Source organism: Notolepis coatsorum, assembly GCF_963971535.1.
Source record: "Notolepis coatsorum genome assembly, chromosome: 19".
NCBI classification, from domain to species: Eukaryota; Metazoa; Chordata; class Actinopteri; order Aulopiformes; family Paralepididae; genus Notolepis; species Notolepis coatsorum.
This window is the reverse complement of record NC_140183.1, coordinates 23110874-23138657: the sequence shown is the minus strand read 5'-3', so window position 1 is coordinate 23138657 and position 27784 is coordinate 23110874. Positions and strand designations below refer to the sequence as shown.

At 42.4% G+C, this 27784-nt stretch overlaps 1 protein-coding gene across 1 annotated transcript in view; it reads left to right on the top strand.

The window, feature by feature from the left end:
* The window catches only part of snap91a (synaptosome associated protein 91a), a gene marked incomplete at both ends in the record, with an annotated part of 154288 nt that overhangs the window by 110217 nt on the left and 16287 nt on the right, over positions 1 to 27784 (top strand). The window contains 11 exon segments of the mRNA XM_084336577.1: positions 553 to 659; positions 951 to 992; positions 8998 to 9063; positions 13006 to 13111; positions 13114 to 13162; positions 13390 to 13475; positions 15835 to 15849; positions 20381 to 20590; positions 24811 to 25053; positions 26740 to 26823; positions 27253 to 27321. Coding sequence (XP_084192703.1) covers positions 553 to 659; positions 951 to 992; positions 8998 to 9063; positions 13006 to 13111; positions 13114 to 13162; positions 13390 to 13475; positions 15835 to 15849; positions 20381 to 20590; positions 24811 to 25053; positions 26740 to 26823; positions 27253 to 27321 — 1077 coding nt within the window.

Here is a 27784-nt window from a genome sequence, read left to right as displayed (position 1 = left end):
CAGTCCGGCAGTGTGGCTACATGATTACGGCTCTGGGCTCATGATCGAAAGGTTGTGGGTTTGAGTCCTGGCCAGAAAGTGTTGTTGTCCAACTCACAATAGAGCGGCACGCTGGTGTAGTGGTTAACGCTGTCGCCTCACAGCTAGAAGGTCCTGGGTTCGATTCCCGCTTGGGGACCAGGTTGCCGTGTTGCCAGTTACCCAGGTGGGGTATCTCCCGGGCCTTTCTGTGTGGAGTTTGCATCTTCTCCCCGTGCTCGCAAGGGTTTCCCCTCCCGATAAGATAAACCCAATGGAAAAACATGCACAACAGATCGCTAACGCTGTCCCATCCCTGACGAAGACGGACAGGAGCACTTGGATTGGTCCCCAGGCGTGGCCCATGTTTAACTTGAAATATATGCAGCTTTTGATTTAGCTCGATTGGTCGCACAGCTGCCTTCCGGTGGTGGCAAGCAGCACAGGACTCAGTGCTCCAGGTTCAACCTGGAGAGGAGCTATAGTCCTCGCTGGCGTGAATGACACCTGTTACACCTCTCTTCTGTTCTCCAGAGAAATTCTTCCAGATGAAGAGAAGTCAGTGTAAGGATGGTCTGGAGGTCTACAAGAGGTTCCTGACGCGCATGACCAGGGTGTCTGAGTTCTTCAAAATCGCTGAGGTAGCCTGCCCTGAATTTCATCCAGGTGTCATTTGATCAGTGATTGCAGTTTTAAGCTAGGCTAGCTGGTCCGTATTCGCTTCCATTAATTTGTGCTAAGCTCTATGGAGAAGTCGGTGAGTGCATTTCCCATAATGTTGGCTTGTTCCTTTAAGGAAGAAAATGTAATATTTTGTTTGATATTGACTTTCTTTACATTTGAGCTAAATCTCAAGGCACACCAGTTGAGAACCACTGGTTGACCTCATGGTACCTATTGAGACCTCTTTGAAATGTTCTCTTGTTTTACAGCAAGTGGGAATCGACAAGAACGATATACCAGAGCTCACTCACGTAAGAACTGTGTAATTGTTTATGTTCCCTCTGATTTACTAACAGAGCATGCTAACGTTGGGCCGTCCCTCTAAACATTGTCAGTGTTGTGGTGTGTTTCCTGCATGTACTTGTCAAAAATTTCTCCGGCAGTATTCAGCAATAACCGCCCCCATTTATAAATCATCCTGGCAGATTACAAGATGGACGACTATGTCCTGTCGTGGTTGTGGAGAAGGGTTGTCTCATTGATATGGCTCTATGGTGCCTTCATGTGTTGTCGGAAATATCCTAAATACAAGTTGAACACATACTGACCAAGAAGTGGGATTTACGACTGGGAACGTCTGCTTTCTTAACACATTAATTGCCAAAAACGAGAATTCTCGTTTCTGTGCCCCAACCGTTCAGTGCCATAAATGAAGATTCTCGTTTCTGGGTAGTTTTTCCTTTTTTTCCGATTTTAATACCCTATTCAATCGCAGGGAGCTGTGTGTGGCCTAAAAAATGCATAGTGGGAATCCGAAGGTGCAGTACCGGCCGCATCCTACCAGGCGGCGGTATCAAGCACCATTTCTAACATTGTATCCTGGGCTGTGGAATGACCCCAGGTCTCGGATTGAATTTTTTGTTCTGGGGGGAGGCGCACAGTTCTGCCGGTTACATCGAAGCCCGTCAACTATGCCCGATCCGTATGTTATCGTCGTTTATGCTGTCGACCAAATGGGGATTGGATCTACCAGATGGCGATCAAGAAATTGGAATATTCTTTTTGGATTACTCCCGGCCAAAGGTAAGGGCGATTTGACGTAAATTCTAGCTTGATCCTGCAATGCTTTTATAGCGATCGGGCTGATAACCGTTTTTAGTGTTCAATGCGAATGCCGTTACTGACGATCGAATAGTCAGAAACGACCCCGAATGCAAAAAATTCAAAAAAATTCCATGCATGAAAGGGGGTTTCATGCATGGAATTTTTTTGAATTTTTTGCATCTTGACTGGAAGAAACCCAGTCTCAAATGACTATAGTACTGTATCTGTAGCTATAATATAGAATATGGTTATAGCTCAACAAACAAGGTGACCGATTACATGGGGTTAATGGGTGGCATGAGGCAATAACTTCCCGGAAGGGGCGTGGCACTCAAAGTGTTAATGATACCCGAGTTGCTGAGTTTACACTCAAATGATACATGTCTAGCAGAGATCATTTACTGTAGCATAGAAAACATTTTGTCAACTAAAATGATGACTAAATATGGTCGGCAACGAAGATTTTTCCCCTGACGACAACGAGACGTCACGTTAATGGCGACCATGTGACACTAACGTGACTAAATAATTCATGCAATATCGTTGACAACAACTGACGACACAAAATGTAGTTTGCAAAATGCAATTTTGCTTTATCGTCAAGACTGTTTAGTTGCTAGCTAACAGTAGCTCGTTTGCAGACAGGAAAGTATCAAACATAACTGTCCGTGCGGAACCCTATCCCCAACACAGCGTTCCGTGTGTAGGGGGCACCACTGTTATGCTGTGGGTGTTAGTTTCCCCCCCGGGAGATATGGGAGGACAGACTGCAATGGAGCGCTACATTATGTTTTGACCCATGCACCACAATAGAACATTAAATAGCTTACATAATGATAGGAAAACATACCTGCCCTCCGTCGTCATGGGAAATGTAAGATCACTGGTCAACAAGACAGATGAACTTTCGGCCCTGGTAAAAATCCAAGTGGAATACAGAGTCCAGCTTGCATGGAAATATCCCAGACTGCGGTCAGTGCGGTGGAACTGGATGGCTATCACCATGATGCGATCATGCAAGCCGACAGAAACAAATCCAGCTGTAAGTGGAAAGGTGGCGGGTGGTTATTTTAGTTAACTCCAGAAGTGGTGTTGTTGTGATGTTTCAGTTGGTTACTTTATTGAATGTCGGTATCACATACAGCTGCTGTAGTGTTCTAGCTCGTGCCAAGCTTATTTACATTCCAACACCGTAGAAGAAGAGTGACATCCGCTAGTCCTCCGAGGTAACAGCAACACATCCCAATGCATTCATACTCATCAACAGGGATTTTAATCATGTCAAAATAACCAGGACCCTGACAAACTTCACACACTTTGTTTTTAACAAAGTACTAAATAATTGTATGTTATGTATTAACAGTTTTTAGATGGCTGTGTTGATGCTGTGATGGGCACCTGAATCTCCCCTTGGGGATAAATAAAGGTTTTCAATCAATCAATAAGTCTAACCAGCTAGCACTAACGTTAGCTTTTTTTGTTTAGAAAAAACTCACGCCAACTTATGAGGCTGTAACTGAGTGGTGAGACAAAAAAAAACGTATAATTTTTTTTATAAATAATAATAATTAAAAATTAAGACTAAATCGAGACTAAACAAAGACTAAAATGCTCAGACCTGTCGTTGACTAAAACTGACTAAACGGAAAATAAATGAAGATGACTAAATATGATGAAAACGAAAAAGGAGCATTTGACACATGACTAAAACTAAAATGAAAATAGCTGCCAAAATTAACACTGACTGTCACGCTGTTGTTTTGCCTCGTCCACATCGTTATTGTCCGAACTTGAATCCGCGCACAAGTTGTATTTACCACTTTCGAACTCAGAAGGGGGAACTTCCCAGCAGGACCAGAAGGCGACATAATTCCATCCTCCAATGTGGCCAATGAGGTGGTGCTTCTCTAGTGATTGACAGGCCCTGTGCCGCCCCCTTCTCTTCTCACTTCCAGAGGTGCAGATTGATCTTACAGGCTGAGAGTGTGAGTAGTTAGTATGTTGTTGTGCGCAGAGCTGGCTTTGTGGAGCAAACGGCTTAGGAAAGACTAACACCTTAGCTCACACACACACACACACACGCACACACACACACACACACACACACACACACACACACACGCACACACGCACACACGCACACACGCACACACACACACACACACACACACACACGCACACACGCACACACAGCAGACAGAGCTCAGAGACTGTCTGATGAAGCGGCTGACGGAACAATGCTGTGCCATGCTGCTGCTGCTACTACTGCTGACTGAGCTGGCGTGCGTTTCCTCCGCCGCTAATATCTGAGCCGAACACGCTTTCAGCTCCACAACTTTTTCTTAGCGCAGCAGAATATCATACTGTTATTAGAGATTGCAGAGATAGTACCATCGCATTCATTTCTGGACCATCAAACTGTCAGTTTCCTGCAGTTTCTTTGTATTTCTCGAAAAAATAAGTGAAACTTGTGGTCTCGTTATACTCTTCAGGAGTTGAGAAGAGCTGGTTGTTTTCCCAGCTCATGGCTACTGGTACTGTCATGGATTGGTTCCAGGGATCTGGGCCGGGATCAATTCACTTTCAATGCTATGCATTGTGGAAGTAGGCTTTCTTTTGGCATTAGAATGTATGTAGGTACATGTCTCTTTAAATTATGAATTGATTGAAGTGCATGTGAATTCCAGCCCTGGTCCCAGGGCAATACAACATTTACATTTACATTTACATTTAGTCATTTAGCTGACGCTTTTATCCAAAGCGACTTACAAGTTCTGTACGACAAGCCATCAGGAAGGGCACAACTCTATCAGCTGAGCAACAATGTTCATCAAAGTGTTGAGTGCTACAGTGTAGGTTAGTTTATTAGGACAAGTGCATGACAGTACGGTTAGTTAGGGTTAGATTTTTTTTCTTTCTTTTTATTCAGATAATGGTTGAAGAAGTGCGTCTTTAGTTGAGTCGAAATGTTCTCCATGTGGAGGACAGTGCCCGTCGTCAAACAGAGCAATAGCTGGAGGGTGGTGGAGGGGCCTCCCCTCCCCCCTCCTTGGCCTCGAGGTAGCTAGCTTCGGCTAACAGGGAAGGTTTTTGGCTAACCACTAGGCTTCAACCATCTTCGAACTGATAGCAGGAGAGACTGGTAGAATTAAGGAATTCAATAGACCTTCAAAGACCTTTCAGAACTGTTTTCCATCTGGTACAGAGGCTATGTTTATGGAATAAACATCAACATCAAGGAAAGGTATCACGTCGGATGCATTACCGGGGTCGGATGCATTACCGGGGAGAAAGAGGGTGCCAGCCAGTACGAGGAGTAAGGTATAAACAACACAACACAGACATCACGGGAAACAGAGAGATTACTGGCTGAGAACCTGATTGTCCAACACTAGTAAGCCTAATATATATATTGGCCTGAAGCCTAGTAAGCCTAATATATCTCTTGGTCTGAAGCCTAGTAAGCCTAATATATCTCTTGGCCTGAAGCCTAGTAAGCCTAATATCTCCATTGGCTTGACGCCTAGTAAGCCTAATATCTCCATTGGCTTGACGCCTAGTAAGCCTAATATCTCTCTTGGCCTGACGCCTAGTAAGCCTAGTATTTCCCTCACCTGGGTTCTTTCCTTTGCTGATTGTTGATAGATGTCTGCCTTCCCATGTGGGAGAGCCAGGTTTGAATCCAGACTTGTTCCATCAGTTCGAGCTACATGTTCATGTAAGTCATTGTAGAGGTCGTTACACAGTCACTTATGTCTGCCTGGGTATTGATTTACAGAGCATTGAGCAGGTGAACCATCAATTAGTTTTACAAACACAGACTGGGAAATACACCAACAATGTTAACAGGAGATAAACTTGCTCTGCATGAGCGGATTCTCACCGTAATCACTGGGGCACAGAAACAACAAAGGACAAATTGAAGAGTGAAGCTGCCTCTGGCACAGATCTGTGCACAATCCTGACGTGCTGCTTTTGTGTTTGCAATTGCGTTTGAGGATGATTTTAACCCTCTCCACACTACGATAGTACTATGCCAGAGCAGGAGAAAGTCGCTACTGCACATGCGTTTGACTAAACGTCCCTGCCAGATTGTCCGTGAGTAAGTGAGTGAGTGAGTGACCACAATTTGCCAGGCATAGTGCACGGCGGTAGTCCCTAGGCACCGTGGGAAAAACAAAGTGCCAGTAGTGAAGAGCCTTCATACAGTACCATACCTATGACCTACTGTAAGTCCTGTGATCCTTGCTTAAATCCCCAGGCAGACAGGTAGCCCTGTTAGTAACCCTCTTATTAATTTTGGGGGCCGCTGTGTGTCTAAGTGTGTGGCCCTCAGGAAGTGATTGAGCCGTCCCCTTTGGGGTTTGCTTTCACAGTAGGCTCTATCTCATTTTCTCTATGTTGGGAAGGTCAGGCACTCTCAATATATGTGGCTGTAAATGTGTCTGCCCTGTCTTAGTGAAAAGACAAAGGTTTATCTGGTTTTCCGAGCCATGCTAGGCCTTTAGGCTGGACTGGCAAATACTGTATTGTTTTTTCTTTTCAGAGCTTGTTGAGACAGATAACAGAGCAGAGAGGTCAGGGATTTAAGGGAAAGATACAGGAGATAGATAGATAGATAGATAGATAGATAGATAGATAGATAGATAGATAGATAGATAGATAGATAGATAGATAGATAGATAGATAGATAGATAGATAGATAGATAGATAGATAGATAGATAGATAGATAGATAGATAGATAGATAGATAGATAGATAGATAGATAGATAGATAGATAGATAGATAGATAGATAGATAGATAGATAGATAGATAGATAGATAGATAGATAGATAGATAGATAGATAGATAGATAGATAGATAGATAGATAGATAGATAGATAGATAGATAGATAGATAGATAGATAGATAGATAGATAGATAGATAGATAGATAGATAGATAGATAGATAGATAGATAGATAGATAGATAGATAGATAGATAGATAGATAGATAGATAGATAGATAGATAGATAGATAGATAGATAGATAGATAGATAGATAGATAGATAGATAGATAGATAGATAGATAGATAGATAGATAGATAGATAGATAGATAGATAGATAGATAGATAGATAGATAGATAGATAGATAGATAGATAGATAGATAGATAGATAGATAGATAGATAGATAGATAGATAGATAGATAGATAGATAGATAGATAGATAGATAGATAGATAGATAGATAGATAGATAGATAGATAGATAGATAGATAGATAGATAGATAGATAGATAGATAGATAGATAGATAGATAGATAGATAGATAGATAGATAGATAGATAGATAGATAGATAGATAGTTCATGGAAACTTGTCTTTGGCTTCACCATGGTTACAATCAACAAGACAACACAGTACAAACACCACACAGGCACAAACGACATTGGCCCAAAACAGCCCAATACATAGACAAAAGAGAAACAACAACAACAAAAACACGGACAGAGCTTCAGATACCTAACTAGTACCATGGTTATGATTAAAATCTAAGAATTCATCAGAGCAATGGCATGTGGGATGAAGGACTCCTTAATATGTTTTTTGGGGCTAGAGGAACTCTATAGCACCTTCCAGATGGAAGCTTGTCAAACTCACCATGAAGGGGATGCAAAGGATCAGACAATATTGGCTGAGCCATGTTCCTATTCCGAAATATATATAACTGAGATAATTGTTTTTGTGGTTTCCTTATAACTTTACTGGTGTTAACGATCCTTGCGAATTTGTTCTTATTCTTTGCCACCAAGGTTTCTATACCAGGTTGCTATATCAAACGTTATCACACTTTCAACAATACTTTTGTATACCAGCTCTAGAATATCCCTACTTACAGCAAAACTATTCAACTAGATTCTAGTTACTAGAAGATACAAGAGTTGCATCGCCTCATTTAGCTGTGATCGGCTTGCTTGATAAAAAGGTGTACTTTCCCTTTCGCTGCATGCTGGGAGGTGATCGGGTTCTGTTTAGCCTTGAGTTGAGCATACCGCCATGCATTGTGGGTATACAGAGCATCGTTGACTTAAACCGGCATGAAGACTGAACCTGAAAGTCATGAGTGAACTAAGCTGTTAATGTGTACTGATTCCTATGACCCTAAACCTGTCCCCTCTGTTCCCTAGTGTGTGTTTATCCTTATGACCCTAAACCTGTACCTAGTGTGTGTTGACCCTTATGACCCTAAACCTGTTCCTCCTAGTGTGTACTGATTCCTATGACCCTAAACCTGTCCCCTCTGTTCCCTAGTGTGTGTTTATCCTTATGTGACCCTAAACCTGTACCTAGTGTGTGTTGACCCTTTTGACCCTAAACCTGTTCCTAGTGTGTACTGATTCCTATGACCCTAAACCTGTTCCTAGTGTGTACTGATTCATATGACCCTAAACCTGTTCCTAGTGTGTGTTGATCCTTATGACCCTAAACCTGTACCTAGTGTGTACTGATTCCTATGACCCTAAACCTGTTCCTAGTGTGTGTTGATCCTTATGACCCTAAACCTCTTCCTCTTCCCACAAGTGTCTCTATACGTGCAGTGTCTTTTCCAAGTGTCCGTCCAGACATACAGTATTATAGCGTCCAGACATACAGTATTATAGTGTCCAGACATGCAGTATTATAGCGTCCAGACATACAGTATTATAGCGTCCAGACAGACATACAGTATTACAGTATTTACACACAGTGTTTCATCACAATCTCCACCTGCCCATATGGATAAATAAATTAATGAATGAATGACTGAATGAATGGTTAATTGAATGAATGAATGAATGAATGAATGACTGAATGCATGGATGGATGGATGAATGAATGAATGAATGACTGGATGACTGGATAACTGAATGAATGAACAAAGCAGGTTAGTGCTATGCTCAGAGTGCCGGTCACCCTACCCATTCAGCTACACAGGACCACCTGCAGGCCCCACGCAGCATCCAAGTTACCCACTGGATACATTATCAGCATTTCTTTGTGGACGTGTGTGTGTGTGGTCTGATCTGTCCCATAGTGTGTCTCATAGTGTGTCCCATAGTGTGTCTCATAGTGTGTCCCTGGAGCATATACAGGCTCTTTGATCATGAAGCCAGCATGTGTTTTCTGACCTGTGTATGAAGTGTCCCTCCAGGGCTCCTGTAGTAAAGCATGTTTCCTCTCCGCCTCACTAGGCCCCTGAGAGCCTCCTGGAGTCTCTGGAGACTCACCTGAACACCCTGGAAGGGAAGAAGCCGTACGTATATCACCTGCATTCACACCTTTCATCACACCATTCACACCATCATTTTATATATATATATTAGTTGGTTCTGTGGCCTCAAAAATACTCAAAAGATAGCCTTTTGTGTTTTGGTCTTGTGTTGTTTGAGGGTTTAAACAGTAATTACAAACTAGGGCTGGACAGTATGGTCTAAAATTTGATTAAACACTTTTTTCATGAAATACAATAAAATCAAGCGGCACAAAGTGAAAATAAAAACGACTGCAGGACAGGAGGTTTCTTTCCCTCAAACAACTCAAAAGACAATAAAACTCCAACTTAACTTTAGTGTACATGTTTGACAACGTAGAGAGAGAGCGAGAGAGCGTGATGTAATAGGTTTGAGTTTGAGGTTAGAGCGTCCTAAGTTGCCGTAGTTGATGATGTCACACCAGGATGTCATTGTCAACACACAGAGTTGGAAACGAGAGCAGCCAGATGGATAAAGCGGTATAAAGAAACGAATAGCCAATAAATGTGAAGTTATCTTTGAACCTCTGTTGTCAAGCCTCATCAATATACCCCCCCCTTTCCTCACTAATGAAACTGGTGCCGCGGAGTCACGTTAGAACGTTAGCTTAGCGGCTAACGTTAGCCCGTTGCTGCGCTAAAGCAAGTCTCCTCTCAGCCTCCTTAGCCAAATTGAAATGCCCAAACTATATGGCAAGGTCCGTGAGCAAGTGGAGAAAAACTCAGTACAATTAAACACTATGCAACGACCACTGCAAACGTCGAGTGAATCGTCAAGTAATGTTAACATCATTGCTACTGCTGTGACTAGCTGCTCTAGTCTACCAGTCACACGGTATGAAGGTATAGTCAAAATCCATACCGTAGCGCAAATTCATACCGTTTATACCATCCACCCCTATTACAAGCTACATTGGTATTTGGTAGCTATTCCTATTGCCAACCTAACGTGTCCCTTCCTCTATTCTCTCCAAACTCAGAGAGGATAAGTAAGTATTTCTCTTGGATGTTCATTTTATCATCATCTTGTACTGATACGCATTAAACATAATTTTGTTTGCTCTAATTATGTTTTTAATGTGGTGATTCTATAGCCTGGCGTTTGAACCAACGCTAACATTTCATACCGTTTTTTCGTCGTATGTTGGTTCAAATGGACCCTATAGAATCCTGCCGATGGGAACCATCAGTGTATTTCGACTCTGCACCATATTTCTTTTAAACCGACTTTATATTATTAATAACAAGTCATTCATTCTTAGTATGAGCCATGTCTCTCAGCTAACATTAATCATATAATTAATTTATTAAGACATAAATGTTTTTTGTTGTTCAGTCATAATCAGCCCAAACCTTCACAAAGCTTTAGAAGCATGTCTGTGTCACTAGACACGATACCATATCATCACCCTACTAGAGTCACGATGTTGTAATATCACGATATTGTGAGGTATTGTGAGGTTTTTTCAACTGCAAATTATGTCGCCAATAGAGAACTTTGTTAACATCTGCAATAAAAAATACAATTATTTTTGTCTGCTTTATCAAATAAAATTATGTCTTCTTCAGTCAATATTTTTTATTGCAGTGAAATGGGATTATCAAGCAATTTTTTTTATTGTATCGATATATATATATTAGGGCTGTCAGTTTATCGCGTTAATTAGATTAATTAATCACACAGCAAATTATCGCGTTATGAAAATTTACTCAAAATTAATTACAAAAAAAAAAATCTTTTTTATAATATTCTTTTTGTATTTCATTAATTTCATAAGAACGTAGAATACACATTTAGAGACTTTTTTTTAATATGGTCCATTTGCATGTATTCTAGGGACATCTATGGATCTCAGGGAATGTATTCCCAGTGTCAGAAATACTGTTATACAAAGAATGGATTGCACGGTGCAAGTTGCACCCTTAGTTACAATTCATTATGAATTGAAAATGGGGGACCCTGATGTAAACAAGATGAAAGTTTTTCTCTGGTCTGCATCCCCTTAACACTTTGATTGCCCAACCCGAGTTTTCTCGGGTTTACCCCCCGCGGGTTGAATGCCCACTCACGAGAATTCTCGTATTTTCAAATTTTTTTTTTATTAGCGATCTGAAATCATATTTCATCAACCAAGTCTACCGTTGGAAATCCAACCACTCCAGGCACTCAGATGTGAAAAAAGCGCCCCCTATCGTCTCCCAGATGGTAATTCACCCTTTTGGATTGAACTCAATGAAAATGAATGAGAAAAAAAATCCCTGACTCCACATTTTACTTCTCACTCATGCAGCCGGCATCGATCAGCTCCACTAGTGAGCCTCAGAGCAGCGGAGATTATGTGTTTTTACAGTATACACAGTGAATCAATAAAAAGATTGATTTTTTCGAATGGCGATCAGGAATTGGAATAATCCATTTGGATACCATCTGATCTCAGGTAAGGAATCTATGTTACCAGTATTAGGATAATCAGACTCGTTTTCACAGAGATATAAGCTTTTATGTGATTATGTGATATTGCTGTTTGGCTGTGCGAGCGGTCAGTAACGCGGAGAATCGATTTTCAACTCGCGGCACGAGCGTGCATGCGCACACATATACTATCGATAATCTAGCGTTTATTTGAAAACGATTTGAAAACGATTCATAAATAGGCCGAACAATGACAACGTTCTAGAATATTCCAGTAAAAGGCGATTATCATGGAATGTGTTATTTTTTCCGTGAAAACAAGTGATTTTCAAAATGCTAGAAAACGGAAATGAAGCGATAAAAAAACAATCTGCTACGACAATGTTGACTGGAAAATGAGTCTTTGATAAGCGACGGGCAGATTAGACACATAGCCATAATTTAAAACATAGATTAGGCGATATTAACGTTAACATTGAAGTGGCCCTGGGCATTCAAGGAGGTAAAAAGGAATTAACCTTGGGCAATCAAAGTGTTAACAATTGTGTGTATTGAGCCATACTGTATTGTACCCATTCTGCAATCTGTTAATACATTTTCATTCAATCAATCAATCAATCTGCGTGGTGATTGAATGAACATTTTATTTTAATCTTTGACTGTGAATAACACCATGCTCAAATTGACCAGACCTGAAAAATCTAAGCAAATTAATAGATGGAAGGAAGATGATTAAACAGAAGGTTTTGTAGATACAGTACTGAATTCTGCCATCCGGACACATGCAATTTGAAATATGATTATAGAATATAGAATATCAGGCATAAAATGGTTATGCGATTAAAATGCGATTAATTAGATTAATTAATTACAAATCCTGTAATTAATTAGATAAAAAAAAAATCGCCTGACAGCACTAATATATAGTATCTTATCGGCTCACTGTATTAATATAATATTGTGATATATCGCTGTATACATTCCCCCCCCCCCCCACCTCTGCTGTTCAGTATGTATGTATGTATGTATGTATGTATGTATGTATGTATGTATGTATGTATGTATGTATGTATGTATGTATGTATGTATGTATGTATGTATGTATGTATGTATGTATGTATGTATGTATGTATGTATGTATGTATGTATGTATGTATGTATGTATGTATGTATGTATGTAACACTAAAAACAAAGGCTTTGCTGAAAGAGAAACAGGTCGTTGTTTTCTTCAGTGGAATCAGGCGTAACCATAAATTCAGATTGTTTTCTAAATGAGGACTGCTGCCTGTGAGCAAAACAACACAGTGGTCATTAAACCCGAGTCACTCGCTGTGCTTTAATTACACCGGTCATCCAGAGTTTTAACCTGTGTGCTTTGCTTCTCATTTCTCAGGTCGCCTACCAAGGTAAGCTGTGTTCTACCTCACTCTGATTGGATGGATGTGTGAAGGGGATTCATGTGTAGTTGAGTCATGTCTTCTTATGTAACCGCGTCGGTCGCCATGGTAACAGGTTTTTTTTACGCTCTGTGACAGGAGTCCACGGCAAACAACAGCTCGCCAGCGGCCGCCTCCTCCGTGTCCGCCGCCGCACCCCCGGCCAAACCCGCGCCTCCCGGCCCCCCGGCCCGTCCCTCCAAACCTCCCCACGCTCGGTGACCCCCACCCCCCCTACAGTCACCACCACCAGCAAGTGAGAACCACTTCCCTGTCATTATGAGTCTTTACCACATCTATAGCCAGCAGTCAGTATAACATTATGAATTGAGTTGTTCTGACAGTGAGTCATCCTACTTTTTCTCTTTCTCTCTCTCTCTCTCTCTCTCTCTCTCTCTCTCTCTCGCTCTCTCTCTCTCTCTCTCTCTCTCTCTATCTCTCTCTTCTCTCTCTCTCTCTCTCTCTCTCTCTCTCTTTCTGTAGTGTGCTTGACGATGGCTTCCTGTTGGATCTAGACCCCATGTCCTCCTCATCAGCAGGGGGCGCTGCATCTACGACCGCATGGGGAGGTGAGACAAGAGATCAAAGGAAGACTAGCCTTCTTTGATGAACCAAGTCCTTCTCACTTCCTGCAATTCTCCACTCACTTGCACAAATTGAAAGTAGGCACTTCCGGCTGACTTCCGGTTGCCAATAGTACTTCCTGTCCCATCCAAATACATTGGTTTTAGCTACTTTTCTCCCCTTATTTAAACAACTTTGTCGGCACAGAGAGGCAATGAAACGTTTGTATTATTATAGTATAGAATGTATTTAATAAGCAAACGTTTGTCAGCAGGGTTTTTGGGCTGTATTTCATGTAAAAACGTTTACTGTTAGTTTCCTTGCTCAGCCAGCATTAGCCTTCATTAGCTAACAGAAGCTAGTGGTTAAACAGGCCGGATTAGCTTTGAGCTAACTATCTTTCCCGACCCATGTATTCCCATTCTAAACATAACGTCAGTTTACAAAACATGACCTGTCTATATAACGTTGAGGAACAAATTATAAGTGTGTGGGTGTGTGTTTTGGTGAACATTGGACTGCAAACAGAAAATGCATCACAGTTAGACAGTAGCTACTGTTAGCTGCCCTCCGGATTAGCTTTGAGCTAACTATCTTTCCCGACCCATGTATTCCCATTCTAAACATAACATCAGTTTACAAAACATGACCTGTCTATATAACGTTGAGGAACAAATTATAAGTGTGTGGGTGTGTGTTTTGGTGAACATTGGACTGCAAACAGAAAATGCATCACAGTTAGACAGTAGCTACTGTTAGCTGCCCTCCGGATTAGCTTTGAGCTAACTATCTTTCCCGACCCATGTATTCCCATTCTAAACATAACGTCAGTTTACAAAACATGACCTGTCTATATAACGTTGACGTTAACGTTTTTACATGAAATACAGCCCAAAAACCCTGCTGACAAACGTTTGCTTATTAAATACATTCTATACTATAATAATACAAACGTTTCATTGCCTCTCTGTGCCGACAAAGTTGTTTAAATAAGGGGAGAAAAGTAGCTAAAACCAATGTATTTGGATGGGACAGGAAGTACTATTGGCAACCGGAAGTCAGCCGGAAGTGCCTACTTTCAATTTGTGCAAGTGGAGAATGCATGTCACCTTTCTAGCAGACTTTTTTTGTTGTTGTTATATTTGAATTAATTAATTCCTTTACACAAAAATAAGTGAATTTAATTTAATGGAACTGGTTGTTTGTTATCGATCAAACTGAAGTACTTTGCTTACTTGGCAGCCATGTCCTCTGAGACATTTAATTAAGAACCGTAGGGACCCAGAGACACTCTATGTAATGAGGAGACGGAGCATTCCGGGTAGGATGGAGACATGTTAAACAAAATGACTCCCTACATATTCAGAGAAAATAATTAAATGGTACAGGTACCTCATAAAAAAAAATTAATCGCCTGACAGCACTAATATATATAGTATCTTATCGACTCACTGTATTAATATAATATTGTGATATATCGCTGTATACATTCCCCCCCCCCCCACCTCTGCTGTTCAGTATGTATGTATGTATGTATGTATGTATGTATGTATGTATGTATGTATGTATGTATGTATGTATGTATGTATGTATGTATGTATGTATGTATGTATGTATGTATGTATGTATGTATGTATGTATGTATGTATGTATGTATGTATGTATGTATGTATGTATGTATGTATGTATGTATGTATGTATGTATATTTTACTGCATTCCGTGAGGTGAAATGTAATTTTAAAGATCTCTGCTGTGTTTGACTTGTCCTCTGTCTAACCCCCCCCCCCCACACACACACGCACGCACGCACGCACGCACACACACACACACACACACACACACACACACACACACACACACACACACACACACACACGCACACACACACACACACACACACACACACACACACACACACACGCACACACACACACGCACACACACACACACACTGACACATGGCTGCAAGAATGGCAAGGATGGCAAGAATCCAACCTTTCTTTTATCCGGGGCCAAATTACATTAGCGACCAGGCTCTTAGTCCTATTACACTGTGTCATTGGTCGCCCTGCACTGCTCACAAATCAAATAAATAATCACATTATAATATCTGCGTAATTAAAAGTCACAACACACATCTCTCTCTCTACTTCGTCCATCTTTCTATTTCTGTTTCTCTCTCTCCTTCTCTCTTTCTCTCTCTCTCTGTCATGGTCTCTCTATCTCTCTCTTCTACAGTATACGGTATGTCTGACTCACTGTCTGTCTCTTTGTCTGTCTTTCTTTCCGTTGAATGAAATTATATTGACTGCATGGTTAAGAATTATAACACGCTCTCCTTCTCTCCCTCTCCCTTTATGCAGATCTCTTGGCAGAGGGTGAGTAATGCGGTGTTCTTTATTCTACAGACCGCTCCCTTCTACAGGATGAACAGGGCATATGCCTCCATGCGCTTATCTTTCAGTGTTAACACAGGTAGCTTCCCCTTTTCTCCCTGTAGCTTTTGGTGTGGAGCGACCGCACCGTCTGTAAGAAACACAATCACACCCCGAATCACTTCTCTCTCTCGTTCTCTCTTATCTTAAAACAAGCCTTTGCTAAAGGCATGCAGCTGCAATGATCAATCGTATAATAGTGTACAAGCCTTAACACTTTCAGTGCCAGCCGTGTTTTCCTTTTTACCCCCTTGAATGCCATCATCCACTTCAATGTTAGCGTTAAAAACGCATAATCTATGTTTTAAATTATGGCTATGTGTCTAATCTGCCCGTCGCTTATCAATGACTTGTTTGCAGTCAACATTGTCGAAACGGATTGTTTTTTAATCGGTTCATATCCTTTTTATAGCATTTCGAAAAGCTATAGTTTTCTCGAAAATTTCCGGAAAATAGAAAGATTCCCTCATAAACGGCATTTATTGGAATATTCTCGAATACACTAGACACGTTGTCATTTGTCGGCCTATTTATGAATCGTTTTCAAATAAACGCTAGATTATCGATAGTATATGTGTACTTATGCACGCTATAGAAGCGAGCTGAGAAATCGATTACCTCATTTCCTCAACATCACACACACACACATACGGGACACACTGTTATCTCAGTGAATACAGCTCTGATTATCCTAAAACTGGTAACATAGACTCCTTACCTTAGATCAGATGTTCTCCAATTCCTGATCGCCATTCCAAACATCGATCGCGTTTATTGATTGATTATTGGCTGCTGTAAATATATATTCCAGGCTGCTTTCCAACTCGCGATCACTTCCATGTTCATCAGATCCCTCGCCAGCATAATGGAGCCAGTTGGCTCCTCCCACACAGATCCGCGTCTATGCCAAATACAACGCAGTTCGGTTTCCGGGTTCCTCTGATTGGCCACTAAGCCCACGTGACCGCGCACTAGCACGCCCCCCTTATCGCCCGCTGCCGCGCTGTGAAGCGGAAGAGCCAGCGAGGCGACGCGAGGCGGTGGTTTCAGCAGCAGCGGCCGTCTTCTTCCGAGGCGGCTCGTTCTTATTAATCCCTAATGTCATGTATGTTGTGTATGTCATAAATATCTATATGAATTGAAAATGGGGGACCCTGATGCGGTGGTTTCAGCAGCAGCGGCCGTCTTCTTCCGAGGCGGCTCGTTCTTATTAATCCCTAATGTCATGTATGTTGTGTATGTCATAAATGTCGATATGAATTGAAAATGGGGGACCCTGATGTAAACAAGACGAAAGTCTTTCTCTGGTCTGCATCCCCTTTCTTTATACATAGTCTATATATAATTTGAAATAAAAAAATACCATGTTCCTTAGTCCTGTATTATGATCAAACAATTACACAAAAATGCATCCTATATAGACTCATATGCCAAAACATTCAGAAATACCCAAATGATGCGAGTTTGTTTTTTTATGACATGCACAACTACAAGCTTTTAAGAACACTGACATAACCGCTGAATATCACTGAAATCCAAGTTAATGTATATCTTAGAAGTTCTTTGTTTCATCGTACAAACAGCCAAAGCTGTCATGTATGATGTGATGTGTATGTCATAAATGTCGATATGAATTGAAAATGGGGGACCCTGATGTAAACAAGACAAACGTCTTTCTCTGGTCTGCATCCCCTTAACAATTGTGTGTATTGCGCCGTACTGTATTGTACCCATTCTGCAATCTGTTAAATAAAGTTTTCATTCATTCATTCATTCATTTCTCCCCCACTACTCCCAAAAGTAACACTAAATGGATAAAGTACAACAACGCCAGACTCAAGAAACTGTGTTCCCTTTGGCGCAATACACACAATTGTTAAGGGGATGCAGACCAGAGAAAGACGTTTGTCTTGTTTACATCAGGGTCCCCCATTTTCAATTCATATCGACATTTATGACATACACAACATACATGACAGCTTTGGCTGTTTGTACGATGAAACAAAGAACTTCTAAGATATACATTAACTTGGATTTCAGTGATATTCAGCGGTTATGTCAGTGTTCTTAAAAGCTTGTAGTTGTGCATGTCATAAAAAAACAAACTCGCATCATTTTGGTATTTTTTATTTATTTTTTATCTTTTTCCCCCTCCTTTTTCCTCCGATTTTCTCCCATCCCAATGTTAGTCGTTATGCCAATTCCCAATCCCCTTCCTGGTCGCTGCGCACTTACCCCCCACAGTCGGTATGGGAGAGTGGAGGCTATCACGTGCTTCCTCCGACACACGTCTAGCCAATCAACCGCTTCTTTTCACCTGGCAGCGCGGACTCTCACTGAGAGCGTGTAACGTGTGGAAGGATCACACTACCGCCCTTAGATCCTATCCGCGCTTAGCAGGCGCCCCGACCGAACTGTAGGAGTCGCTGTTTACAACGACCTGGACCCACCACGCCAGCTTCTCCCACCCTCTAATACTGCCAATTGTATTAGTGTGAACGGCCAGCCAAGCTGGTGACAACCCCGGAGCTGTGAGCTGGATTCGAACAGGCGAATCTAGCGTCTCCGGGGTTGGTGACGAACGCAATCTCCGCTACGCCACCTGACCGCCCCATTTGGGTATTTCTGAATGTTTTGGCATATGAGTCTATATAGGATGCATTTTTGTGTAATTGTTTGATCATAATACAGGACTAAGGAACATGGTATTTTTTTTATTTCAAATTATATATATATAGGACTGTATAAAAAAAGGGGATGCAGACCAGAGAAAGACTTTCGTCTTGTTTACATCAGGGTCCCCCATTTTCAATTCATATCGACATTTATGACATACACAACATACATGACATTAGGGATTAATAAGAACGAGCCGCCTCGGAAGAAGACGGCCGCTGCTGCTGAAACCACCGCATCAGGGTCCCCCATTTTCAATTCATATCGACATTTATGACATACACAACATACATGACATTAGGGATTAATAAGAACGAGCCGCCTCGGAAGAAGACGGCCGCTGCTGCTGAAACCACCGCCTCGCGTCGCCTCGCTGGCTCTTCCGCTTCACAGCGCGGCAGCGGGCGATAAGGGGGTGTGCTAGTGCGCGGTCACGTGGGCTTAGTGGCCAATCAGAGGAACCCGGAAACCGAACTGCGTTGTATTTGGCATAGACGCCACAGATCCACCAGTATAATCGAATGGCCTGCAGTTACACAGGGATAGATGATAGGGGGCAGTATTTTCCCATCTGAGCTCCTAGAGGGTCTGCTGTACCAACGGGAGACTCGGTTGATGAAATATGAATTCAGATCGCTAATAAAAAAATCAAACGACAATTAGCGTCGTCGGCACTCAACGGGGGGCATGAAAAGACGGCATTACACGTCGCTGGCACTCAAAGTGTTAAGGAGATCTCATAGCAGGCTTATAACATCTCTTTATGAGGAATAAGGCTGTAATTTAGCCTGATACTTTACATTATGAGTTATTCTATGTTAATGTGTGTTAATGAAAATCTATATGCTGCATTATGATTGATCATGTTATACCTGAAGTATTACTGGGATATACTTTAGGTAAAGTGCTTTAAGTAAAGTGCTTTAAGTAAAGTGCTACCCAAGCTTTTTACAACGTCTTCGTCCCTCTGACATTCCCTACTTCCATCTTTCTATTTCTGTTTCTCTCTCTCCTTCTCTCTTTCTCCCTCTCTCTCGCTCTCTCTCTCATTCTCTCTGTCTCTCTCTCTTCTCTCTCTGTCTCTCTCTGTATCTCTCTTTTTCTCTCTGTCTCTCTCTTAACTCTCTTTCTCTCTGTATCTCTCTATCTCTCTCTCTGTCTCTCTCAACTATCTTTCTCTCTGTATCTCTCTCTGTATCTCTTTCTCTCTCTCTGTCTCTCTCTTTCTCTCTCAACTATCTTTCTCTCTGTATCTCTCTCTGTCTCTCTATCTCTTTCTTTCTATCTCTGTCTCTCTCTCAACTCTCTTTCTCTCTGTATCTCTTTCTCTCTCTGTCTCTCTCTTAACTCTTTCTCACTGTATCTCTCTCTGTATCTCTTTCTCTCTCTGTGTCTCTGTATCTCTCTCTGTATCTCTATCTGTATCTGTATCTCTTTCTCTCTCTGTCTCTCTCTCAACTCTTTCTCACTGTATCTCTTTCTCTCTTTCTCTCTCTGTGTCTCTGTATCTCTCTCTGTATCTCTATCTCTCTCTCTCTCTCTCTCTCTCTCTCTCTCTCTCTCTCTCTCTCTCTCTCTCTCTCTCTCTCTCTCTCTCTGTCTCTCTCTCAACTCTTTCTCACTGTATCTCTCTCTGTATATCTTTCTCTCTTTCTCTCTCTGTGTCTCTGTATCTCTCTCTGTATCTCTATCTGTCTCTCTCTCTCTCTCTCTCTCTCTCTCTCTCTCTCTCTCTCTCTCTCTCTCTGGGGTTTGTGACTGGGGTGGTGTTGCTTGGCGTGTCGTGGGTTAACTCTAGCGACCCCGGCTGCTAGTGACGGAGCGTCTGATGCTCTGCTGGAGGAAGACTCCGATCCACCCACTGATGCCGCTGCTACCGCTGTCCCTGCGGCTGCCACGCCCACAGCCACGCCCACTGCCACGCCTACTGCCACGCCCACTCCCGCTCCAGCCTCGCTGCCCGTTACCGTCCCGACCACCGCTTCCGCAGACATCGACCTGTTCGGAGGTCAGTGGGGTCAGAGGTCGAGGAGAGGACCAGGATACTAGGGACTAGATTGGTCTCAGGGCTCCTAAGGTCATGGAAAACCTGGAAAAGTCATGGAGTTTAGGAATTCCCCAGGCCTGGAATAGTTTAGAAATGGTTTTGAAATTTTTTATTTAAAGTCTTTAGCATGAAGCCGGGCTATTGATAGCTGTGGATATAGTCAACAAAAACCCTGCTACCTTAAAATCAGTTGTTCAGCCACAGGAATGTAACGTCTGAAGATAGACACTGGTAAATACTGATTGAGGAAATGGTCCTACACTGTTTGTATGTCATGAAATAGCCAATCAGAAGTCCTGGAATTTAATCATCAACAGCCTGTAGGTGTTCTGAATGGAGTTTGGTATGCTGTAGAATTAAAGGACCACTTCACCATCGATTTTGCACATAATCTCACACACGTTCAAAAAACGTAACAGTTTTGCACACATTCATTTAGTTTGACCGTTATTGAGAGTAAAGGAGTTTGAATATGGCCACCAGTGATGTCATCGAGGACAATGAATCCTTGTGTTGTGGTAATTACATCTCAATTAAATGATAAGGCAGCAGTCCCTATAAGACAAGGTATTGCTATTTTTTTTTATCTACATCATTTCCTGGTGCTGTAAATAACACAACACAAGGATTTAATGTCCTCGATGACATCACTGGTGACCATATTCAAACAAATTTACTCTCAATAACTGTCAAATGTGTGCAAAACTGTTTGGCATTTTGGATGTGTGTGAGATTATGTGCAAAATACATCAGCATAGTGAAGTGCCCCTTTAAAGTGAATGTAGCAGAACATGTAGCCTTGTATATTCCCTACATGACATTATTCTACCGGAGTTAGTAACATAGCAGACACCTGCCATGGTTAGGATTCACTATTTGAGCTGATAACTTTTTTTTTTTTTTTTTTTTTTTTTATTAATTAATAACCTCAATTCGACATTAGAAATGTCTGCTAAAGGTTCTTCCGAACACTCTTGAAACGAGGCCTCAGAGAGAAGGGCCTGAAAACAGCCGGTTAGTTAGTCTGTCAAAGAGAGACTCTTGCTTTGTCCATCACTGACCCCAGCATCTCCCCTCTTGTCACAGAGCTGAACGCTTGTGACAACATCACCATAGCGCCTCTCATCTCTGCACGAGTAGCGTGCTCACTGAATGCAGCATTATGCAGCCCTTCAAAATAAAAGACGACTTCCTGTCAGGGGCCGGTCGGACCGACCCGAGGGGGACTGCATCATTCTTGTATTCTCTGCTTTTCTCCTAATGCTGACCTTTCACCTTTGTTTCACCCCCCTGCCCTTTATGCTCATTCATCTCTCTCTCTCTACTCCCACGGTGTGTTCATCTCTCTCTCTCTCTCCTCCCACGGTGTGTTCATCTCTCTCTCTCTCTCCTCCCACGGTGTGTTCATCTTTCTTTGTGTCCGTCTGTTGGTCCCGCTGGGTGTTATGTTGTGGCTTGGCGCTGCACTAGATGCGTTCGCTGCCTCCCCAGGAGATGCTGCCATGGCCATAGCCGCCGATGCATTTGGTGGATCTGGTGGGTGGCAAAACACCGTCTGTGTGCGTGTGTGTATCTGCACGTGTGCGCATTTATTTGTGTGGGTGCGTATGTGTGTGTATGTGCGTGCGCACGCGCGAGTGTGTGTATATGTATGTTTGTGTGTGTGTATGTGTGTGTATGTATGTTTGTGTGTGTGTGTGTGTGTGTGTGTGTGTGTGTGTGTGTGTGTGTGTGTGTGTGTGTGTGTGTGTGTGTGTGTGTGTGTGTGTGTTGTGCCTCATGTAAAGCTACACAGGAGACAGCTTGCATAGCATTACATGGGTCTGACGCGGTAGGATATGTGTGTGTGTGTGTATGTTGTTTACGTGTGTGTGTGTGTGTGTGTGTGTGCGTGCGTGCACATGCGTGCGTGTGTGTGTGTGTGAGAGAGAGAGAGAGAGAGAGAGAGAGAGAGAGAGAGAGAGAGAGAGAGAGAGATAGAGAGAGAGAGAGAGCGAGAGAGAGAGAGAGTGTGTGTGGGCCAAGCCAGTCCTGATGCTTCTAGTACCTAGACTGTGCTTCTGCTTCTATTTGGGACAGTAGTATCATGTAATCCAGCAGCACAGCCTCTAGAGGCCGACTGTCCCATCCCAGACCCTGCTACCAGGTGCCCCAGGCATGCCCCCCCCCCCTACTCCCTTCTCTACTACTACTACTCTACTCCTTTTAATATTCACCCAGTGAATACTTGAGTGAAAAGCACAAAACGGCAACATACTCTGTTGAATTATGATTATGCTTTTGACGCCACTAACCAATCCTACACTGTAAATAAAATATATATAATCATAAGTTGTCTCAACTTATATTTTGACTTGTACTTTTTGCATTGGATCACTCCTGATTGATTCAACTAAAAATAAAAAAGTTTTTTTTACAGTGTCCTGGATGACTGATCATCTATGAACTCCCCCTTTCCCCCTAATAACTCATCTGGTTTCTCTCTTTGGCTGGTTGTGTAAGAATTAATCAGGAACCTGGACTGCAGCAGGTCCAGACAGACCACGATGGCTTTTCTTTTTGTTACAAACCAAAATGGTTTCCTTTAAAAAAAATTGGGAGCACTGGTGTGTTCTTCTCTGGTGTCTTCTTCTCTGGTGTCTTCTTCTCTGGTGTCTTCTTCTCTGGTGTGTTCTTCTCTGGCGTGCTCTTCTTCTCTGGTGTGTTCTTCTCTGGTGTGCTCTTCTTCTCTGGTGTGCTCTTCTTCTCTGGTGTCTTCTTCTCTGGTGTCTTCTTCTCTGGTGTCTTCTTATCTGGTGTCTTCTTCTCTGGTGTGCTCTTCTCTGGTGTATTCTTCTCTGGTGTGCTCTTCTTCTCTGGTGTGCTCTTCTTCTCTGGTGTGTTCTTCTCTGGTGTGTTCTTCTCTGGTGTCTTCTTCTCTGGTGTCTTCTTCTCTGGTGTCTTCTCTGGTGTGTTTTTCTCTGGTGTCTTCTTCTCTGGTGTCTTCTTCTCTGGTGTCTTCTTCTCTGGTGTGCTCTTCTTCTCTGGTGTCTTCTTCTCTGGTGTCTTCTTCTCTGGTGTCTTCTTCTCTGGTGTATTCTTCTCTGGTGTATTCTTCTCTGGTGTCTTCTTCTCTGGTGTCTTCTTCTCTGGTGTCTTCTTCTCTGGTGTGCTCTTCTCTGGTGTCTTCTTCTCTGGTGTCTTCTTCTCTGGTGTGTTCTTCTCTGGTGTGTGCTTCTCTGGTGTGCTCTTCTCTGGTGTCTTCTTCTCTGGTGTCTTCTTCTCTGGTGTCTTCTTCTCTGGTGTCTTCTTCTCTGGTGTGTTATTTTCTGGTGTCTTCTTCTCTGGTGTCTTCTTCTCTGGTGTCTTCTTCTCTGGTGTCTTCTTCTCTGGTGTCTTCTTCTCTGTCATAGAAGTACAAGCAACAGTAACACAACCACACTTTTACGGATCACTCTTTATCTAACACACTTCCACATTAACTTTATTCTGCGCCCACACACAGATACTGTTTTATTTAGATTAGGTTAGACGTGTATTTGATGTGTTTCCACGCTTAGCTGTAGAATGGAATCATTGGATATTGTTGAGTGTGGTCTGTCTATGTAAACTCTTTACTATAGACAGTACCTATAGCACTAGCTGTAGTTAGTAAATGTGTACTTCCTAGCCTGTGGATGCAGTACTAAGGTTAATGGGTGACCTTGCTTTACTATCCCCTAACCTTTAACCTTTAAAGGAACACACAACGTTATGGGAAATGCGCTTACCATCTGCAAGCTAGCCTAGCTTAGCACAAATTAATGGAAGAGGATACGGACCAGCTCCCTGAGTTTTAAGTTAGGCTAGCTGGTCCGTATCCGCTTCCATTAATTTGTGCTAATCTAGGCTATCTTTCAGCCAAATAGCTTTTCTACTGAACGCACAGAAAGGAAATAGGTATTTACTGTATCTTCTTGTCTGACTCTGAGCTGGAGAAGACGGTAAGAACCATAACGTGGGTGTGTTCCTTTAACCTTCATGTGAAGCCTCCAAGGTGTCTGGCCTCACAATCTGCTTTTTACACTGTTTGTTGTTTAACAAACCCCCACCCCTCCCCCTCCCTCTCTGGTCATAACACCCTAAACCCTCCCCTACCCCCCCCCCCCCCTCTACATCCTTCAACACCCCCCCCCCACCCTCCACCGCTGCTCTCCTTGAAGACCCCTTCGCCACGACGGAGGGCAGCACTGACGTGGCACCAGGGCTGGATCTGTTTGCTATGAAGCCCACCGCCACGGGGGGCGCCGCTGCTACCCCCACCTCTAGTGAGGCTCCACCGATCATCATCGCTGCCCCCATCGCTGCCCCCGCCGCCCCCACCCCCTCCTCCTCCACCACCACCAGCAGCAGCACCACACAGTCCGCAGCTGCCCCCGCCGCCCCCGCCCTAGATATCTTTGGTGGTAAAGTCCTCTCACTCTCATTCTGCCTGTCACTGCATTGCCCTGCATTTCCCTGCATTGTGATGATGATGATGATGATGATGATGATGATGATGATGATGATTGTGTTACTCTTGCTGATGATGATGATGATGATGATGATGATGATGATGATGAGGATGATGATGATGATGATGATGATAACAATATGTTTCCCAGTTCCTGCATTTCAGATTTAAATTATTATTATTGATTTTTTATTTTTTTTAATCATGATGTCTTTTTCGTTATACATTTTTATTTGATTCCAGTTGAGGTAGTCAAGCATGTTGACCACATCCAGCCGGAAGTCCTATTTGGCCGTTTAAAAAGAATTGACAGAAAATCGATGACTTTAATGGGTCCCTCTGGCTCCTCTGAGCACGCTCAATTAGTTACAGTCGATATTGACATTTTCTACTGATGCTGGTGGACAGAGGTGGCTCAACTGTTTTGGTTATTAACCAACCCTAAGTACTGCTAGCCCCTCCGGTCTGCCAGGAGCTGAAGGGAAGGAGGCGGCTTGTGTTGTCGTCTCGCAACGACTGCCTTCTTCCCCTCCTGCTTTTCACCCAGGAGGTAGAGATCCACCACACTCCGCAGAGAGTTGGACGACGTTCCACTGTCAAGCATCTGTACCCAAACAGGAAGTAAACTAACCTACCTTTACTCATATTGTTTTCCCCTAACATATTGAATAAATATTATATTATTGTTACCACCATATTTTGTCTCTTTTATAAATAAGAACAGAGAAATAGTTGAAAAAAGTTAAATCATTTACTTGAACGCAGCCATAAAGGTATGGTTTCATTACGCAGAAGAGACATAGAACTATAGTCTGTTTACTTTTCTGATAACTACATCACTGCATAACTCATAAATGGTTAGACAAACTTAATTTGTGGTTATTAGTGATACTCTGTATAAACCCAATTCAACGTTATAGACACATTTTATTTCAAACTAATTTCGTGGACGTCCTGATTTGGTAAATATGTTTGTCCTCTTGGGCAGAGGTGTTTAGCAGGCTTTGACGTACAGGCGTGGAGACAGCTCTGCGTCGGAGTGTGGAGATCGAGAGATCTCTGATTTTAGCCTTTACACTGTTTTAGATAAAGGGGAATACCACCCAATTTAAGAATGAACCTATGCTATTTCCCGGCCTAGCACTGCTGAATCCATGAAATACCATGAAATACCTCTCTTCAAAAAAGATAGAAATCACAACGACAAAGGCTCTAATCTGTGATGTCATCAAGATGTACTACCTGGAATCCACTTCACTGACGGTGGATTCTGGAGTCTTGATTGTGTGGACTCAAGAGTTGAGCTGGTACTGGTACCTTGTCAAAACAGACAAAGTGTGGTTGTAGGACAGTCTGACATCACTATAGAAGGCTGGACAAGCTGTCTCATTTCTTTGAGGGAAATCAGCAATTGAACATTTGAGTTCTGAAATTGTTGGTATGCCCCTTTTGTTTGAAACTATTTAATTTTGCATCAGAAACAAAGACGCATCTCTAGATTACCTTTTCTTTTCTACCAACGCATGCGTTCTCTGCTTTTTAATTATTTTCTTTTTTCATCATCAACCTCTTAAAACTCATCAGGCTCTATGCAACTGGACTCTGAATGTACATTATAACTGTGTGTCCTTGTTCGTAGATATGTTTGATTCTATGCCTGAGCAAAGCCCCACCACAGAATCCAAAGCCGCTACCACTCCTAGCGTAGACCTTTTTGGTGCAGGTACAGGAGTTGATATCCATTACTCTCTCTACTCTCTCTCTCTCTCTCTCTGTGTGGAACCTCCCCATCTCCTCTGGTTTCCATACGTCTGCTCCTCCTCTCTCATCTGTTTTTACACACGTCTTGGTTTGTCCCCATAGTGGTATGAGATTTGTGCATGTTTACCCACTCGTCGAATATCAAGTCTTCTTTTGGCTGCTCTCTCGCTGCACCTCTATGTGCTCTGCTAATGCTTTTCTATGCTCCTCTATCCCCCTCTATACTTCTCTTCTTCTTCTTCTTCTTCTTCTTCTTCTTCTTCTTCTTCTTCTTCTTCTTCTTCTTCTTCTTCTTCTTCTTCTTCTTCTTCTTCTTCTTCTTCTTCTTCTTCTTCTCTTTCTCCTCCTTCCTCCTCTTTCCTCTTCCTCTGCCTTTGCGCTGGCACGTTAGACCTCCCCGCCGTCTCTCGCGGGCCCTCTCCTTTGCCCGAGCCCGCTCCGGTCGGAGACATCGTGACTGGTGAGTTCAGCTGTCTGCCCCAGACACCTGGGTCAATGTTCCCTCCCTTTACCCTGGAGAGTATCGCTCACCAGGTCAACTTTACCCTGGGGAGGCAGAATGGCCTAGAGGTAGAAGAGGCTCCAAAACTGCTCCAGGGGCGCGCTCTGATTAAATACATAGTGTGTAAGTGTAACTAGGAGGGATATGAGGACCAGTGGAGGCTGGTGACCAATTTTTTAGGTGAAGCACAAATTATTATATTATATTATATTATATATTAAATTATATTTTTAAAACATCCCCCACTGTGTGTCAGTGGTGAGTGGACACAGATGAAAACATAATATTAATATACACTATATATTAATATTAATACCAACACCAATCAATCAATTAATTAATATTAATATCAATATCAATATACATATTAATATACTATCAATACTACTATTGAATATACATACACTATTCATTTCATTTA